The sequence below is a fragment of the Gopherus flavomarginatus genome, chromosome 21 (genome assembly GCF_025201925.1).
Source record: "Gopherus flavomarginatus isolate rGopFla2 chromosome 21, rGopFla2.mat.asm, whole genome shotgun sequence".
In the NCBI taxonomy this organism is placed as follows: domain Eukaryota; kingdom Metazoa; phylum Chordata; order Testudines; family Testudinidae; genus Gopherus; species Gopherus flavomarginatus.
Window position 1 is genome coordinate 15,109,446 of NC_066637.1, and position 19,647 is coordinate 15,129,092.

Below are 19,647 nucleotides of genomic sequence, written 5' to 3' on the forward strand. Positions count from 1 at the left end.
GGCAGAGAGCAGTTACAGATCTGTTTTTCAGCAGGGCAATGCCTACTGCCTTCACTGGCAGTTATGGGTGCTCATGGCATCTCTTACTATGCCTGCGGGCCCCCCCTCCTTCCCCACCCCATGGGCATGCTGGCAGCTGGGCATTGCTGGAGCGGAGTGGCACTCTACCTCCACATGCTTTCTCCACCCACCCTCCCTGACATGAAGCCCACACTGGGGGGTTTCGAAGAGGAGACTCAAGAGAAGCAGCTAGGGGTTTCCCCACACAAGGAGAACTGGCTGTTTAAGCTTGTACTAAAGAGATGAGGTTGTTGCACCATCTTTTAAAAGCTATTGTAATTAAAGTGGTCAGTGGGCAGGGCATAAGCATAGTGATTCTGCTTGAAAGTGGGAGGTCCCTGCCTTAGACTGAACAAATCAAGCCCTTGAGTACAAGACCATGAGTTCTTCACAGCTGAGAGGGCAGCTGGGATTTCTGATCACAGCGGCACCATGAGACTTTCCGAGCACTCGGTAACCGGTAACCCTGCTGCTCTCTGGCCAGTGGTGGGAGTTCTAGCCTCAGTAACAGAGCTTCTAAAAGCACAGTGGCCCGTGTCACCTGCTGTGGTTCACGTCCCATCAGCCTCTGCAGTGGGATTGTAAGAGCAAAAAAAAAAAATTATTTCTGAAGCTAGTTACCAGTGACTCTTTTTTTTTTTTTTTTTTTTTTTTTTGTGGCCGAAACGCACCATATAATGAGTCTCTCAGCATCCTGATGTTCGGCTCAGACACACACCCCGCTGATGATTTCTCAAGGAAACAGTGGCATGAAAGGACTTGAGGGATTCCTCACACCCTCAGTGCTGAGAGAGAGAAAGAGAGAGAGATGAGGGGGCAACGTGGGACTTTTCAGTGCCTGCTTAGGAGCAGCGAACACTGGATGATAGTCATGCACCTAGCAGAGTGGCCCTTCAGACTAAAAGCATCACACCAGCCCTGCGAGGGGGAGATGCCGGAACACACTTACTTCCACTGCTTCTTGGGCAACAGCCCCAGTTTGTAGGACTAAGACCTTGGTTGTAATCACTCATTAGCCACCATCGCCCATTCAACTGCACATGTTCCAACCCATGCTACGGACTGGCTTTGGGTGAGCACGAGGCTTGGAGCTGCTCGTAATCGAGCTCAAGATCGTGAATGTGCAACAAAGGCATCAGGCGCTAGGGCAGAGAAGAGAGGCTGAGAATTAGAAGTAGTAGTAGAATTAGAGAATTAGGCAGGCAGCAAGATGACTTGGTCATCCAGATGAACAAGCACAACTGAGTCCGTCTTGCCCTGCAGCGAGCATAGAGCCTTGATTCCAGTACTGTAACGCAACATAGTGGCTGAGAATCACAGCCTTCGTTGACCGTACAGCTGCTCTTCATGATGGTCTAAGGCAACAAAAATGATTAGTGGTCTGGAACAGCTGCTATATGAGGAGAGATTAACGAGACTGGGACTTTTCAACTTGGAAAAGAGATGACTAAGGGGGGAATATGATAGAGGTCTATAAAATCATGACTGGTGTGCAGAAAGTAAATAAGGAAGTGTTATTTACTTCTCATAACACAAGAACCAGAGGATCATCAAATGAAATGAATCGGCAGCAGATTTAAAACAAATCAAAGGAAGTATTTTTTCACACAAAAGCCATAGTTCACCTGTGGAACTCCTTGCCAGAGGACGTTGTGAAGGCCAAGACTATAACAGGGTTAAAAAAAGAACTAGATAAGTGCATGGAGGATAGGGCCATCAATGGCTATTAGCCAGGATGGGCAGGGATGGTGTCTCTAGCCTCTGTTTGCCAGAGACTGGGAATGGGCTACAGGAAATGGATCACTTGATTATTCCTGGTCTGTTCATCCCCTTTGGGGCACCAGGCATTGGCCACTGTCAAAAGACAGGATACTGGGCTGGATGGGCCTTTGGTCTGGCCCAGTAAGGCCATTCTTATCTCTTATCAACTTCTCTTATCAGATAATGCTATGCCCTCCTCATTGTAGCATCTGAGCACTTGAGTGTTGATGTTCTCCTGCTAACAAATTGCTCGGGGTCCAGTGACGATGGCCAGCAGTGGCTGCCTTTGGCTGTTCTGGACCCCTTTGCCTTCAGTGCCTGGTAGGTTTTGTTTCTCGCTCTCTGGCTTTAATTTTACCAAGTGCTGCTTTTTAATCCAATTTTGAAATTCCACATTATAGGCGAGCGGAGGAGAAAATGTCGCCACTGTTTTCTTAGCTCAGGGACCATAAAACACTTAAAACCCGGGCAGATCACGCGTGGTCAGGCTGTAAAAGTGCCTGTGCTGCTTTCCACATTACAAAGCAGGAGGGGGAAGTGAGACAGTGAGAAAACAAGTAGAGAAGGAGGAAAGCGACACCAGTCAGGTAAACTTGGCAATAGTGTTTGGCTTCATCATATTTAAACAATCCCAACCTGTAACCACTGGAAAATGGTCACTGATTTCCATACAAAGAAGAGACACGTTTTTCCCTCCCCGCCCACGATTAGGGAGACAGTGAACTTTGGGATCAGTTTCTATGTATAGGGGGAGTGTAGTGTGGAATAGCAATGCTTCACTTTGGCTCAGAAGACTTGTACATGTACACACACACCTTCATTGGCTTCCCCATCCAGGGTATCGCTATATACCAGCAGGAACCGCTAAGGTGTCTGTGCATAGCCTAAGCTTGTGGGGGGAACCAAGAGCAGGTCCCTCCTAACCTCACATCCCGGCGTTGGGACAGCATAGTCAATCCATGGGCGTGTTCAGCTGGTTGATCTGCAGCTCTTGGTCCATGCGTTCTAAGTCGAAGAGGTTGACTGAGTCAGCAGCCGTGGCTGGGATGGACTCCAGGTGGGGGTCTTTGCAGGCAGGCAGCAAGATATGCTCGTTCACCTGGATGACCGAGTCAACTGAGTCCGTCTCACCCTGCAGCGTGAGGACGTTCTTGAGGGACATCCCCAGCCGGGGCCCGCTGTTGGAGTTCCGCATGGACAGGGAAATGGCGCTAGGTCTGCCTTCCCAAGAGCGCCGGCAGCAGGGCAGGTACTTAGCCATGGCTCTTTTGAAGTCCCTCATGAAGAGGGGGTAGATGATGGGGTTCATGGTGCTGTTGCAGTACCCAAGCCAGGTGAGGACGTCAAAGAAGCCAGCAGGGATGCAGTCACACACTGCCTGGGAGCGACACAGAACACAGATTAGAACAGGTCATGCCTCTTGACCTCTCCCAGCATCATCTGCAATGGCATAGCAACACCTTGCTGCTATGGCTCACTTCCCACTCAGCTCTGCACAACGTAGGTCGGAGGCAAAGCCTGGCCTTTTCCCTGTTCTCCAAAGAGGCAGGTCGCCATGGGGGTTAAGAGAAAAGGAACTGCATGCAGTAAAAACGGCCAGGTCCTGGGGCAGATCCCATCTGACTCAAGGGTTGGGGCAGGCAACTAAAGAAACTGCTCAGTGAATGAAGACAGGGCCATTGTGGACAAGGAAGGGAGACAAGGGGTCCAAACTCCATTTCCAGAGGGAGCTGGGTTTGGCTACAGGTGCAATGGTGAGGTTGTCCATGCCCCAGCCAGGTTAGATTTCAGCACTTGGCTGCCTGTAGTGCACCTTTTCCTGGTTGATGTATGCAGCAGCACAGATTAGCAAGGGGCTCTGGTCATACATGCGCCCAGCGGCCAGGTGTTGGCATAGAGGCAGCTGTGTGGCTGGGAGGTGGTAGGCTGGGCTTGGTAAATTGACTTTTAGGAAGGGCCATGAATAAAATCTCCAAATTCCTCGCTTCCTAAATCTTGGCCCTAACTCATTGTCATTGATACGGGGCTGGGTGTTTTTACAAATATAAAAAAAATGACAGTCCTCGCCCAAAAGAGATTACTGTCTAAAAGTCCATCTGGGCAGGCCCGGGAAGGGCCAGAAGGAGGGGAGCTCCCTACCATGCAAGGCAGACGATGCCATACCATAGACATTGAGCTAATCACTATCAAATGCGCCAGTGACCAACTGTCCTTCTCAGGCCTCCCCAGGGCTGTGAGTGGGTTTGTCGTACAAGAGCAGGGCATCTCTTGCCTCTTCTGCCCAGGACTTACTTGTGCCATATTAGCAACAAAGAAGGGGAGCCAGGCCACGAAGAACATTCCAAGCAGGATGCCCAGGGTCAGGCTGGCCTTCAGCGCCTTTTTGCTATGCTTATTGGCAAATTTCCTGTTCTCGCCCATGGCCACAGCTTGGCTCTGAGCTCCGGGGACCTGCAAAGGACAAGAAACCATGTGAGAAAAGGCGGCTGGCGAAAGAACACAGGCCAGACGGGAGGAGCCTTTGCGTTACTTATCGGGGACCTGCCGATCCAGCAGAGGTTGGGAGTACTATTCACTTGTACTGCGGTCACATCTCGAGGCCCCTGGTCAGCCTCTGGGGCCCCATTGTGCTAGGCACTGTACAGACATAGAACAAAGCGAGGGCCTGTCTCAAAGTGGTATAAAAGGCGCCTGTGCCTGTGCTCCTAGGCACTTGTACAAAGCTAAGGACCATGATATTAAACTCTAGCACCAGGTAAGGAGCCAAGCAGTGTTTCAGCGCATGCCAGCCAGGCTCTGTCGGAGCAGTTGAGGAAGCGTAGGGGGAAAGCTGAGGGCACATCTCAGGTACTGCAATGAGCAGCACGGTACGAGAACTGGCATAGCACAGAATGCTGGGCTTCAGCAATTCCCAGCCAGCAGGCCAGCCCCTGGGGAGCCATTACAAGCTGGCTAATCTAAGCGCAGCCCTGCGGCTATTGTCATCTGCACTAGGAATGGATCAGGGATTGGCTGCGCACAAAGGCGACTTGAAGCTCCCTTTGTGCCGCAGAGCTTGTGTACTGCTCCTGCATTGGCCTAACTTAACAACGTTGGCAGCAGCAGCCTCGGAGTGGGGGGAAGTGACTGCACGGGATGGTTTGGCGTTGGCTAGATCTCCATCGCTCAGCCACAGCGGCGTTTATTACATGCCTGTTAGCGGCTTCCTGTAAACCAGCACCAACAACCAGTGTTAAGTCCTTCCCTCGCTCTCCTTTCCACTGCCTTCAGCGCACATGCACCCCCTCAGACGAGCATCAAACTTGCTCCATTGGGGCCCACGCCCCCGCTCCCTGCACCTAGCAGAGACAATTCTGACCAGCCCAATGGGGTAGCATTTTACACCCACTACACCCCAGCTGTAGATGATGCCATAAAGAGAGGGGGAAATCCAGCTCTAAATGGTTTTCTGGCATAAGTGCTGCCTCTGTGAGTGCGCCAGGCCTCAAGCACCCACCAAAAACAATAGGGGGCGCTCAGCACCCACAAGCCATAGTCATAGGCAGCACATGACCTTGCATTTGGGGAGGCTGAGCAGGAGCACGGGAAGCTCCCTAGCAGTGTCGGGGGCACCGGTGCCCAGACTGTGGCCCTGCCCCTGCTCTGCCCCATGTCCCGCCCATGCTCCACCCTGGCTCTGTCGCATCCCCTGAGGCTTCACCCCCCCCAACCCCCAATCTGCCTCTTCCCCTAAGGTGTCCTCCCTGCCCACTCCTCTCCACCCCCCACATCTGCCACTCATTGCTTGTCACCCCTCTGCCCACTCCTCTCTGTCCTCTCCCCCAAGGCCCCACCACCCATTAAGATATCAATGATGGGCACATATTCAATAACTAGAATATGAAGGAAGTGTATAAATATACTGAAAATAGCCTCCCCCCCAAAAAAACCCCAACCACTAACATCTCTCCAAAACCGCCCGCCAGCAAAAACAAATGGTAGCACCTGTGTTTGCTGGACTGTTCACACACACACACACCCTCCCCCATAACTTGAGCAAACCAAAGCAGCCATCTCTCTGCCACCCCCGTCCCTGTGTGCTCCAGACAGCTTAATGTCTCGCAACCGGGCCGCCTGCACCATTGCACTGCACGTTGTGTGATCATTTACACCAGGGCAAAGTGAGTGCAAAACCAGCTGATCTGACTGGCAGCACCTAGCCCCAGGGTAAATGGCTGGCTGTATGACGCGCAGGGCAGCAGAGACCGGAGCCCTTCGTCTGCCCAGCTCCAAGTGTTCCTTGATCTCTCCACTACCCCTTTCAGCCGTGTCTCTGCCTACCTGTAACACCATGGGCCCAAGGAGTGTTGTGCTAGCCTAGTGACAAGCTGGCTAATCTCTAATACAATCACACCCCTCGTCAGGCGTTTGAAAGGCAAGCAGTTCAACGTGACACCAAGCAAATGGGATTTGTCCCCTGTGACTGCCATTCCCTTCATGCAAGAAGGAGGGACGGGGTTATCCCCGCTCCTCCTTCCACACTCTGCCGGCTTTCCTGGAGCCTTGTTTATTCCCCTCGCTTTGGCCTGCTCAAAATGAGTCACTGCACCTGATGCCAATCTCACGCTGCCGTAAAAAGCGAGAAACCCCCCTGCAGTCACTAGCTTTACCCCAGAGACGGGCCCAGTCCTGAACTCCATGCCACCAGTGCAAAGGGGAGCTGCAGCCAGCTGGGGCTTGTCATTTGCACTAAGGACGCAGGCGTAGTACAGAGCCAGCAGACAGGCCTAGCCTCGGGCACGGCCAGGAAAAAAGCAGGGCTCCTGTGACCCTTGATGGCTGGAGAGGCCCTTTGCAGCTGGTATTGTTTGGAAAAGCGATGAGGTGCCGCTACACTGCGCCATGGACAAATGTGGCATCTCCACCAGCTTTGGGTGGAGAGGCACAAACAGATTCTTTATACTCTCCCTCCCCCTGCAGCCCCAGCTGTGGACAGGGCTTACTGGGCTCAGCTGGGGCCCCAGAGAGGAAGGGAAACTGGTCAAGGTTGTAGATCTGTTACAAAATGATGCTCAGAAGCAAAGCAGCCTCCTGGAGTGGATTGTAAATGTCAGTGTTAGAAGCCCGCCGAGAATAATATGCCTGAGTGAAGAAAACAAGCAGCAACAGCTCCATTTTATACAGATTCTCATGCTGGGCTTGTGGGTTCTTTCAACGTTAGACAAGTGCAAACGCTGGGCTTAAAGGGAATCTTTTCAGATCTTCGCCCTTTAAACACCAGCGTGGCTGGATACGCCAACAGGTGACAATGGCTAGAAAGAAAACACCTTGACATAGATCAGTGAGTAGGGGGAAGCCAAGGAAATCCTCAATAACTTTCCCAGCCAGCGGATGGATGTCCCAGCACTACACTCTCCGGGCCAGAGCCGCCTGCACAGTAGCTGTACTTCTAAGTAGCTCTACTGATTTAGCCCATCTGGGGATGTGGCCCTATAAAGCATCATCAGTGGCAAAAATTATGACAACCTGCTTACGACCACTGTTTGCAGCCTGGAGCCATTGGCGGGCCTCGCTGTCCCACAAACACAGCACGGCTTGCACTTGCAAATCAGCTGCCTTTCCCAGCAGCTCACTTGTTCCACAGCTGCTCCCTGCCGCTCAGAGAGAAGGAACCAGTAACTTGGTGGAGAGAAGGAACATATCCCCTTTTATGAGCCAGCAGCACATTCCCCGGTATGGTGGTGCCATAAGGAAACTGTTGTCCTGGTCCGTGACTGGAGAACATGTGACGAGGGCACAGTGAGCTATGGGACAAATCCAATGACACCCTTCTCTGGCCCTCATCCCACACGATGCTGAGGTGCTCATTGATCACAACAGCCATTGACTTCATTGGGAGTTGAGGGTCTCGGCCCTTTGTGGAATTGAGCCCTCGTCACAGATGGTTCCAGACACAGTGGAATCAGTAGCAGTGTTATAATGTGTGAATAACTCTTCACATACTAAGCAGAGCGCCTATGGGAGGTGGGTGGGTGTTATAACCCTCATTTTACATCTGGGGAAACTGAGGCACAGAGGCTTAGCTCCTCAAAGACATTTAGCCACCTAACTCCCATTGAAATGGCCGTGAGTTCGGTCCCAAAATACCTTTGAGGCTCTGGGTCAAAGAGATGAAGTGAGTTCACACAGGGTCCAGTCAGGCTTAGTGCAGGCTCAGCACAAACTGTGACTGAAAGTACCGATGAGCTGCATAATGCAGGGCGCACACAAACTCCATGAACTGAGGTGTATTGCATTGAATTCCCAGGGGATTTATGGTGCAATCAACCTTAGGGTGCCAAGTGTGAAAGGAACCACCATAACCCTTCACTGACAGCCCAGACCTGCCCTGCAGGGGGGGGGGGTGCTGTGGTTAAAAAAAAGCCACTGTGGAAAGAAAAATGACTGCTCACTGAACCATAATGGTTCTATTATTCAGAGTTTTTTTGTTATTGCAGCAATCCAAATGCATCCAGCTACTGAAGATCGAGTGACGATAAAGCCTAGTCTCAGGGTGCATATCCAGCTATTGATTAGCCCAGCAGCTTAATTACATTTTTCAAAGACAGGGCTCAAGGGTTTCAATCTATAAGGCTCAGAGCCAGCTCTGTCTTCTAGCCATTCCTGCAATCGCACATTAAATTATCCTGGCGCAATTAAATAAGTTGCAGCTTGCTGATCTGCCCCCTCCCCAACCCCCAGGGACCAGAAGAGATTTAAAGCGTAACACCCTGATGGCGCTCTGCTTTGCATGTTATTTTTACCTGCCATCCCATTTAAAGTCACTCAGGCCTGGTCTACACTACGCTGTTAAACTGATTTTAACAGCGTTAAATCAATTTAACGCTGCACCCGTCCACACTACACTGCTCTTTATATCGATTTAAAGGGCTCTTTAAATCGATTTCTGTACTCCTACAAAATGAGAGGAGTAACGCTAAAATCGATATTACTATATCGGATTAGGGTTAGTGTGGACGCAAATCGACGTTATTGGCCTCACTATTTTACAGTAGCTACCCATAGTGCACCACTCCAGAAATCGACACTAGCCTTGGACCATGGACGCACACCGCCGAATTAATGTGCCTAGTGTGGACGCGCACAATCGACTTTATAATATCTGTTTTATAAAATCGGTTTAAGCTAATTCGAATTTATCCTGTAGTGTAGACGTAGCCTCAGTGGTGGAGACAAATGCCAGCTGTACTATTAGAGATGTAACAAGACTCTTTGTTCTATACCAGCTACTCTCATTCCTTGTACAGCATGATCAGGAGAGCTTAATTTTCACTCCATTGGCTTAACTGGGAGCAGGATGTTTATGTTCTAAGCCCCTGATTCACCAACACGTGAGCACATGCTGAACTCGAGCTCTCACTTAAGTCCCATTGACTTCAAAGATTTAAGCATGGGCTTTAAAAGTGCTTGGCGGATATGAGGCCTAATACAGCTTGTAAAGTCCTTGCTGTCCAGGGTGCTGAAAGTCTTCCTTTTTTAATCAGGGAGGGACACTGTTTCACAGCCCGAAGTCCATCAGTGTGATTACAGATGTTAGTTTAAGAAACCTGCTGGGTCAGATCATCAGCAGTGGATCTCACCTAGAATGTTTAAATGCATTTTGTGGCAAAATCTGATCTCTCAAAAAAGGCTTTTCAAAATTGCTCCAGCATTTTGTCTATTTATTCTCTGCTTCTTCTTCCACCTGTTAAAATACTTTAGGACTTATCCACAAGTGAGTTGGCTGGGTCAGAGACTCCCAGCTCCTTGTATGAAAGAAAAAGAACAGCAAGCTAAATCAAGGTATTTAAAAGCAATTAAGTTTGTCTTTTCGCTGTAGGATACTAGGTCAATAGAGACTAGGGAATTAAAGCTGTTACATTTAGTAACAAACAATTTTCTCCTGCAGAAATATATATTAGATGCAAAATCTTTCATATGTAAAAACACATCTAACAGTGCAACCAGTGATGTTTTGAAAAAGGAGTCTATGCTGTATCTTGCTTAATATTGTAGCCTATATAATAAAATCAGAAGAAGCGTATTCAAAATAATGTAGTGTGGAAGAATTTCAAATTCTCTACCAGTTAGAACTAATTTCTTCCCATACGTATGCAGCGTCTGATGCACATATACATATATAAACCCACACACATAATTAGAAAGATTTATGATTGGAAAAAGAGATAAATTAGCTTGCATATTACATGTGTGATGGCTAAGGCTAAGATTTTGTCATGGATATTGTTAGTAAAAGTCACAGAAAGATCATGGAAAAATAAGAAACATTCATGGAAGCCGTAGGACCTTGTCTGTGACTTTTACTAAAAATATCTGTGACAAAATGGGGATCTGTGGGTCCCCACACTGCCTGAAGAGGGGCAGCTGTGCAGGGGCTAGGAGCTGCCTGCAGCAGCTGGGGGGCCACAGGGTACCCCTGCCACCTGCAACGCTAGGGGCTGCAGCGGCCAGGAGCTTGGGGGTTCCCCCACCACCCACAGTGTCTGGGAGCTGTGGGGTGCCCCCACCACCCACTGGGGATGGGAGCTGCAGGATACCCCTGCCATCCACAGCTCCGGGGGCCAACGGTGGCCAGGAGCTCAGGGATTCCCCCACGGCAGCTGGGAGCTCAGGGGTTCCCCTGCCATCGGCAGCTCCAGGGACCACACCATCCATGGCAGCTGGAAGCTCAGAGGTTCTGACAGGTAGCTCAGGGGTTCCCCCGCCATGGCCAGGATTTGCAGGGTTCCCCACCGCCCACGGCAGTCGGGAGCTGTGGGGTACCCTGCCACCTGTGGCGGCTTGGAGCTCTGGAGGCCACCAGAGGCAGTGGGGGTAACCCGCAGCTCCCTGCCCCCATGGGCAGCAGGGGAGCCTGCAGATCCTAACCACCTCAGGCTGAAGTTACGAAGGTTGCTGGAAGTCATGGATTCCATGACATCCGCGACCTCTGTGACTAAGTCGTAGCCTTAGTGATGGAAATAGCCATATGACAAATTGTGGAACCACGTTATAAATTGCATTTATCACCTACTACTGACAATTTTCACCTGCCCATTAGCCATCTCTATTTCTATTCAGACTGCTTCTAACTTTCCACATCTTGAATAGCTTAAAACAGCTACCCTTTTAGGGGACGTGGGGAGAGCCTGATATGTACAGCTATACAGATGGTCCTTCTTTCCCCACAAATATTGCTGTGGGCTGAGTTGATAAATGGACACTATTCAGCATTGGCTCAGTGATGGATTTAAAGTCCAATGTTTCATGACACATCAGGGCTAGGGATCAGTGATTTATAGCACTGGAGATGAATTGGAAATCCTCCATTACTGGGCCATGTTTTCCTCTCACACCAGTGTAAATTGCAAGTAATTCCATTGGCTTTGGGGAAATTTCATTAGTATAAATCAAGAATGACTCAGAGGAGAATCTTTGGCCATCACATAGGACATAAGGCCCATATTTTAAAGGGGCTTAGATGTTGCTCTGCTCAGCATTGCAACATCTAACTGATTTAGGAGCTTAAGTCTCATTTTCAAAAGAGAGAGAGGCACTTTGACTCCTAAGTCCCATTACTGAAACTTCAGTTCCCAAATGCCTAAGTCATTTTGAAGAGGAGACCCAGGCTCCTAATTTGGTTAGACTTTCCAACACTGAGCAGAATCACACTTAAATATCCATATCCTTGTACACTCGTCCTGTCAGTAATTCACTCTCCCTGTGAGTGCTGCTTTCATCTCGCTACGCCTCCTGAATCGATACAGTTGTACTTATTAGTTCATTGATTAAATGCTCTTTTTTAAAGCAAGTTGGCAAATTAAAATACACTTGCCTGGAACATTAGTAACTGTCATGACAGCTGAAAGTGACAGAGCGGAGAGATATCTCTGGCATTGTTTTTTAAGTGCAGCGGGTGAGACAGTATTAGTCATCTCAGCCTTCCGTTCCCTTCACCAAGCTGGTGAATGTATGGCTGGCCAATTCCTAGTTACAACTATTATTGAACTCATCTCTGAGGTTAATCAGATTTCCTGTTGCAGACAAATAGAAGCTGAGTGGGCTGCACTAAAGACTTGCTGTAGAAATCTGGGGGCTTGGGGTGTAATTTTCTCCCTTCTTTTCTAATCCTACCACTCATCCAGCTATCACAGGGCAGAACTGAGGCATGCCTACATGGCCAGTGCATAGGCTTAGCTGAGACTTAAGTGATGCGTAGGCCTTACACTGCCCCTCAGCGCAGGAGAGAGACAAGGTAGGTGAGGGAATGGCTTTATTGGACAAACTTCTGTTCATGGCAGGGACAAGCTTTCGGGCTGCACTGGAGTCAGTGAAACTCTACAGCGAAAGCTCTTGCCATGGAAGTTTATTTCTCGCGAATCCCAACCCCACCACGGTCCTGCAAAGCTCAGCACACAGCCATGGGAACATGCTCTTAAAAGAAACCAAAAAATGGTGTCAGATGCTTTGAAGCTGCTGTCAATCCAGATACTTTGCCCCACCCCGCCCTTCCCCAACTATAATCAGCACTGACACACCCCCACACCTAGCAATTTGAGGAGAACGGGAAATTATTCCTTTCCTGAGAGTAACATCAAGCTCTGCAATTCTTAATAATGGGTACGACAGCTTCTCCTCCTCCGTACAGTTATTTTGGTGACTGCTGTTACCTTCTCCACAAGTGAATGAGCGAGAAGCAGGGAGAGTGAGAGACTGAACCTCTTTTTCTCCAGCAGAAGTCCTGGGCTCCCCAGCATTCATAAAGACCAGACTGTGGAATCCCATCATGATCTAGATTGCCAGACGCCTGCGAGAACCAAAGTACCACATGCCGAGCAGGGGACTGGACGAGGGAGAAGGTCAGGACCACTGCAGGAGAGAAATAACTTCTGCTGATTTTAAGGAGATGGTACCTGGATTCCATTCCCCGCAAGTCACTGAACTGCCCCGTGCCTCAGTTTCCCCATCTATAAAATGGGGGTAAATAATATTTAAGGCACATCCCAGGGGTGCTGGGAGGCATAATTAATCAAGTTCTATGAGATTCTAGAAGGAAGGGTGCTCTAGGTGTGCAAAATGTTGTCCCAAGGTGCCTGGAGAGAGGATGGAGAGAGATTTGAGGGGGAACTGGAAGGAGCTAGACACTTTACATTAAACTAAGCTCTAAGTTTTCTCCTCCCTGAAAGAAACCTTGTCATTTCTGGGCATCACTGGACAGATGTCTCTCACCCATCATGTACTTTGATCCCCTTGAAGGCAATAGATTAAAGAGCACACTCATCTGAGAGAATCAAAACATACTGCCAAGAGCGTTAAACCAAGAAAAGCCTAAAATCATCAACCCTTGAACTCTGAACTCATCCAATACGCAAAGTTATTTTTGCCAAGAAGAACCATCTATTTTTAAACGCTCCAGGCCATTTTCCCCCTCCTTTTCTTTACTAGCATCTCAATCGTTCAGAAATTAATCTTTGTGTTCTTCAGATCTCTAGACATAACTATCCTACGACTGAATCTAAGAGCTTGAACCTCTGGGAATTGGCTTTCCCGCACATACTCTTCGCTTAGAAAAGGATTTTTTCCATAGACGCGAAAGCAATCTGTATGCAGAGGAGATCTCCACTTACTCAGACCAGTGCAAAGCCAGAGTAACACCAGTGGAGTTCCCAAGTATAAAACTGATCTGCGTGGGACAGCAGACCCCTTGCGCTGTTCCCTGGGGAGAAAAACTTTTAAACTAACAAAATAAAATCCACTTTTTCCAATGGCCTGGGATCAGTGCAATCACCAGCAGGGCTTCCTAGTTATCCCATAGACTAACAAAGAATTTAAACAAACGGTCTGACAGGTGAGCCTGTGGATGCAGCTAAATACTAAGCTCTCCTCAGAGTTCCCACGGCACAACCAACATCCCATTGTTCTTCTGGAGTGAATATCAATGGAGAAATAACGAAGAACTACAAACACCCACAGGTCCTGGATGACCTCACACCTGCTTTGGAGTAAATCAGGTGTAACCACATGGTAAAACCAGGCCCATGGACTCTGGCTCTGAGTTCCGTCAACTGATTTACTCCTGATTTGCACTCTTGCAATCAGCACAGAATCAGGCCCATAGGGCCCAACCTGGCCAGTTGCCAACTGGCTCCTGTGAGGGTGCAGGCCCCCTACTGATGACAGAACAAGGAGCAATGGTCTCAAGTTGCAGTGGGGGAGGTTTAGGTTGGATATTAGGAAACACTATTTCACAAGGAGGGTGGTGAAGCACTGGAATGGGTTACCTAAGGAGGTAGTGGAATCTCCTTCCTTGAAGGTTTTTTAAGGTCAGGCTTGACAAAGCCCTGGCTGGGATGATTTAGTTGGGAATTGGTCCTGCTTTGAGCAGGGGATTGGACTAGATACCTCCTGAGGTCCCTTCCAACCCTGATAGTCTATGATTCTATGATACTGAGTGAGTGCACTCAGCCTCTCACAGGATGAGGCCCAGATAATGTCACTCCCTTGCTGTCTCCAGCTCAGCACCGCTGAGTGTACCAAACAGACTAGACCCCAGCCCTCAGGTTTTGCCACATGGAATATCCTTCTTTACATTGTGCAACTCAGAGAACTTTCCTTCAGCTAGCAGGTGCATGTGGCAGAACGTTCTCAGGGTGGATTTTCTGTTTTGAAGGGTTTTAGTAGTGGAAGTATAAACAAACATCTGTGAGTCAAACCCTCAGCTGGTGTCACCGGACCATGGACGTCAGTACAGCTGTGCCCATTCAGTCTGGCTGAGAGTCTGTCCTATATGCCAGGACACACACATTGTGGCTTTGTTAAACACTGGGATAGATATCAATCATGTACTGGCTTTGGTTCTGTCTCATACCAGTAGCGTGCCGTGTACACACCATCCCTCTTTTACAAATGGCACTTCAAGGGGCGAGCCTCTTACCTCAGCCACAAACGAGGCTCTTCCTCCCTGATGTTGCACCTGACACAAGGCTCCCAAAGAGGAAGGCTGCTCTTGCGGTGAAGGCACCATGCTGGGATTCAGCGCTGGGTCCTAAGCTCTGCCACAGACTCCGTGTGGGACTTTGGGTAAGTCACCTAATTTCTCTGGGCCTCAGCTGCCCCACTGTAAAATGCGGGTGGTAAATATTCCTTTGTATTTCTTGTCTGTTTAGATCTTGAGATCTTTGAGGGAGGGTCTGTCTCTCGCTATGGGTATGTACAGCACCTGGCACAATGGGGACTCCAGCTCAGCTGGGGTCTCTACAGGGCCAGCTCCACAAAGGGGCTTAGACATCACAATGCTGAGGTGCCTAAACCATCACAGGAAAGCCTGAGTGAGGTGCTAGTTCCCCATGCAATGAATAGCTGCATAGCTAGGCTATATGCGTCAAGGCTGTGGGGAGAGGTGAGGGACGGAGGGCTGAGCCAGGGCTTTGGGGAGAGGTGCGGGATGGAGGGCTGTGGGGAGAGGTGCGGGATGGAGGGCTGAGCCAGGGCTGTGGAGAGAGGTGGGAAGGGGCAGAGACGCTCACCTCAGCTCGGGGATGGAAAAAAAATCCAGAGATTTGAGCGTTCTATCACAAGATCACGAGGGAGGCGTCATTTTCCTTAGCAATCACGTCTCTGGTGATAAACTCACACAAGTTGGCACGTCTGTCCTAATTCAGCAGCTCCTTCTGCTCACCCTCCTCCCCCGTCCCCCATGCACCCCAAGGGACACATGGAGGCCCACCTCCAGCTTCCCCTCACCCTCTCGTAAGTCACCTCAGCTGCCTGTTTGCAGCAAGGCCTTTCCCCTGTTGTTCGCGGTGGCTTTGGGAGTCTCTCCTTTGCTGCTTGTGACCTTTCCTCTGCCTCCTGCCTCGCCCCCCCAGTTTTACAGTGCCGCATTATTCCCTCGTCGGGGCCGTTCACATTAGAGCCAACTTCTCACAGCTCCTCCACCCCCTCCCATTCACACCCGAGTCTCTCCTACCACCTCGCCCCTCCTGGTCTGATTCGCAGAAGAGCCATCCTGTTTGGAGGCTTCCCTTTCTGACACACCTTCGCCCCTGAGCCACTGACGCCGACCGAGCCCGTGAGCCAGCTGTCCCACTGTGCAGAGCCTGCCCCTGAGCCGTGGCAACATATTGACCCTTTGCCCCTTGTCAGGTGTGATGGAGGAGGTTGTACCTGCCAGATCCAATGCTCAGATATTCATGTGGGTGCATGGGACAAGCCAACACTTAGTACCTCAGCCTGGGACCAATCCTGCAAGGTGCTGAGCTGCTTCTGCCCAGTGTTATGCCCAATCAACACCCACTGCAGACAGTGGGAATGGAAGGCACTCAACACCTTGCTGGATCAGGCTCTGTTCAGCACATTTTTAGCTTAAAAGCTTAGTCTAAGCTCCATCGGGGAGTGCTTCTGAGTTTGCCAGAGAAACACTGGAGAAGATGAGTCACTGCACTTAGCCTTCCAGCTTGTTGTTCTGCAGGGCCCTTTGCTGCAAGGGCTATTGATTCAATAACAAGGAGGGCCCTTGAGTGAAACCCAGGAACGTGCAGGAGAAGACAATGCAAAAGGTATTTGCATAATAATAGTGAGTGATCCTTATGAATGAGTGTGCACAGTATAGCCCCCTCTGGCTGAGGATCAGAATCATGTAATCACACCCACCCCCGGGGGTGTGCCTATCCTGCTATTAAAACCCACGGCTGGTCTGTGCCGGCTGACTCGGGCTAAGAGGCTGTGTCGATGTCCGAGCTCAAGCTGCAGCCCAAGCTCTGGGACCCTGCAAGTTGAGAGGGAGGGTCCAACCCTCCTCCCTTAGCCTGAGCCCAGGAGCTCAACTGGCACAGGGCAGCTGCGGGTGTCTCGTGCCAGTGTAGACATGCCATGGAGAGGCAGGTAAGTATCACCATGCTCATTTTACCGCTAGGGAAATTGGAGGTGCAGAAAGGGGAAGCGACTTGCCCCAGGTCACCCAGCCAGTCAGTGGCAGAACAAGGAACAGAACCCAGGTCTCCCAAATCTGCCCCATATAAATCCATAATGACTGGCAATTCAGCCCTCCCATGGCTCTAGTGCAGCAGAAGTCCCCACACATTCCCGGTCCAGCCAGGTTTGTCTGAGTAAGATGGTCCAGGCCAAGCCAGGTTCAGCTAACCTCACCCACCGTTTCTAATCCAGACAAACCCCAACACGCTTTAGAAGAGTGTGTACCCACCAACACAGACCACAAGGAACGCCTCCCAGGGCTGTGGGAGCACCTTTCCCCCTTACACTAGCTGCTTCCTCCCTTGGCATTGTGCTGCAAGGCTCCCTGAACCCAGCCTGTACAGTCTCTTCCCGCTCTCTCCCCATTTACTGCCCAGTCGTCGTTAAACGGTGGCATTCCTCGCTGTGGGGAAGCGGCTACCCAAAGACCTGGAGGCTGCTGACCCAGGTCAATGGCACTTTGCTGTAACCTAGGCCCCAATCCAGCTGCCACTGAAGTCAGCAGGGGACTTCCCCACCGCTGGATCAAGCTCCTATTTAACAAGCGATCACAGAAACCACTGGAGAGGAAAGGACGGGGGCAGAGATCTCCTGGGAGGATATTGAATATTAAGCCCCACTGAAGAGCTGTGGGGAAGGGGTGGGGCAATTTCCCTCAGCTTCTCCTCTCCCCAGTTAAACCCCTTCTCAAATGGCTTTAATTAGTCTCCATTCCCCAGCCCGCCTCTTAATTCCTCTTGTAAATTATCATCACATCAGTGTTAACTTTCCAACCTATAAACAAAGGAACTTTTTCAAGGTGGGGGAAGGAGCGAGGGGGAAGAATCCAGCTGATCTTGATGATAACAGTTTTTCATGACCCTTTCTAATCCTTCCACCTTGCGAGGTCAGGGGGCTGTTGGGGAGGGATTGGAAAGGGTGTCAGTCCTCAGGCTCCCTCTGCTGCATAAATTGCTTGACTCACTCCCATTCATCCCCCGGCCCTGTTGTAGCTCAGCCCAAGACTTCAGCATCCCCTGTGACTTTCTCTGCCTGAAAGATTCCACCTCTTCGATGGGTTTAAAAGCCACAGAGCTCAAGCTCAGGCAGTCCCCACCACAGCTGGTTTCATGGACGGGGTATGATTTTTTTTGATAGCCTTCCCAGGAGAGGGCAGGGAGGGTGACACCCACCAGCTTGGCTGTGGGATCAGCAGGCATGAAGCAACCATCCCCTTCTGCACGCACCCAGGGCTAATCGCCACCAGCACAGTCAAACCTCGTTACCTGTTGCAGGGGTTCGTCGGAGGTGCTGGCCATGTTGGTGGTGAGCGATGCTACCTGCACAGCTTGCTTCCTGGCGGCCAAGAGGATCCGGCAGTAGGTGAAGGAGATAGCCATGGATGGGAGGAAGAAGGTCAGGCAGGAGGCTATCAGAGCATAGGGCAGACTGACCAGGAGCCTGCATTGGTCCTCTTCCACGTGGGAGGTGCTATTGAGGAGCCTGGTCTCAAACTCCAGCTCGTGCCACCCCATTTTGATGGGCAGGAAGGAGGCCAGGGCGGCCAAGGTCCAGGTAGCAAAGATGAGCCACACAGCCCTGCAGGAGGTCATCCTGAGCTTGTACTTGAGCGGGGAAATGATGAGCAGGTACCTGTCCAGGCTGATGACGCAGAGGTTGAGGATGGAGGCACTGCAGCACATGACATCGAAGGAGTACCAGATGGAGCAGAATTCGCCCTCCAGCACCCACCGGCCGTACAGCTGGTTCAGCATGGCTGGGGGCATGACCACCACACCCACCATCAGGTCGGACATGAAGAGGGACACCAGGAAGTAATTGGAGGTGTTGCGCAGGGAGCGCTGCGTGAAGATCAGCAGGATGAGCAGGAAGTTCCCCAGGGTGGTCAGCAGGATGATGAAGCAGAGGAAGGCGGCCACCCAGCTGCTCCCCCCAGCCAGGGACCTCTCCCCGATCACACTGGCATTAGGGCTCCCAAAATCTGCTGCCATTGAGGAGCTGGGGGGAGGAGGGGCTGGGTGAGGAGGAGGGCAGCTAGCAACTCCCCTGGGGCAGCTTGGCACAGACCAGAGACCAGAACTAGGTGATCATTGCCATGGGCCAGCTTTTAAAGGAAAGAAGTGTGATCCAGCTCTTGCTTCCTCTGTCCCTCTCTCTCTCTCCCCCTCTTCTCCTCCTCTCTCTTCACTGGCAACCAAGGCAGAATGACACGCTCAGGAGCCGATCAGCAGAAGAAAGGTTCCCCCCACCCCATGGCTCATACTCAGGCATTTCCTAGTAACTGCAAATGCCACTTAGATGCCTGCTTGGCCGCCTCTGGGTAGAGGCTGGTGCGGGGAGCAAATGCCCCTGAGTTCCTAGTTCTGCTTCTCTCTCCCTCCTCCTTGTCTTACCTGTAGGGCTCTTTCTTCTGGGGGCCGCGAGCCTTTTCCTTTCAGCTGCTGTGTGTCCGATCGCGGCTGCTGCTGCACACAGAGCAGGCAAGAGGCACAATAAACCCTGATGCAAGGGAAGCGAGAGGCTCCTACAGAGTCTTGCTCATGGGAGATAGCTGCAACGTGCAGGTGTGTGTGAAGGCAGCACAGAGGTGTCGGCCTCTTGGCCAGAGGTGGGTGTGTGCGTGAGCATCCTCCTTCCCCTGTACTCTTGCTAAAGGAAACAGGGATCTAGTCTAAATCCTATAGAGTAGCAACTGGAGAGCTTTCTTTTCTGCCCTTAAAGCGACAGCAAACACTATCTCCCCCCCCACACATTCCACCAGCCCTCCCCCTCCACCGAGCGGCTTGGGTTAAAGAGGGAGATCTAGCACAAGAGGGTAAAGTTAACATCAGGGAG

The 19,647-nt window shown here is 50.7% G+C and overlaps 1 protein-coding gene across 1 annotated transcript; it reads right to left on the reverse strand.

The window, feature by feature from the left end:
• Positions 1 to 711: 711 nt before the first annotated feature.
• On the reverse strand, positions 712 to 19,436 carry HTR6 (5-hydroxytryptamine receptor 6). Its single transcript, XM_050931345.1, has 3 exons — positions 18,078 to 19,436; positions 4,114 to 4,272; positions 712 to 3,199 (listed from the first exon to the last, which is right to left on the reverse strand). The coding sequence occupies exons 1-3, from the start codon at positions 18,801 to 18,803 to the stop codon at positions 2,774 to 2,776; spliced, it is 1,311 nt and encodes a 436-aa protein (XP_050787302.1). The 5' UTR covers positions 18,804 to 19,436; the 3' UTR covers positions 712 to 2,773.
• Between the last annotated feature and the right edge of the window lie 211 nt (positions 19,437 to 19,647).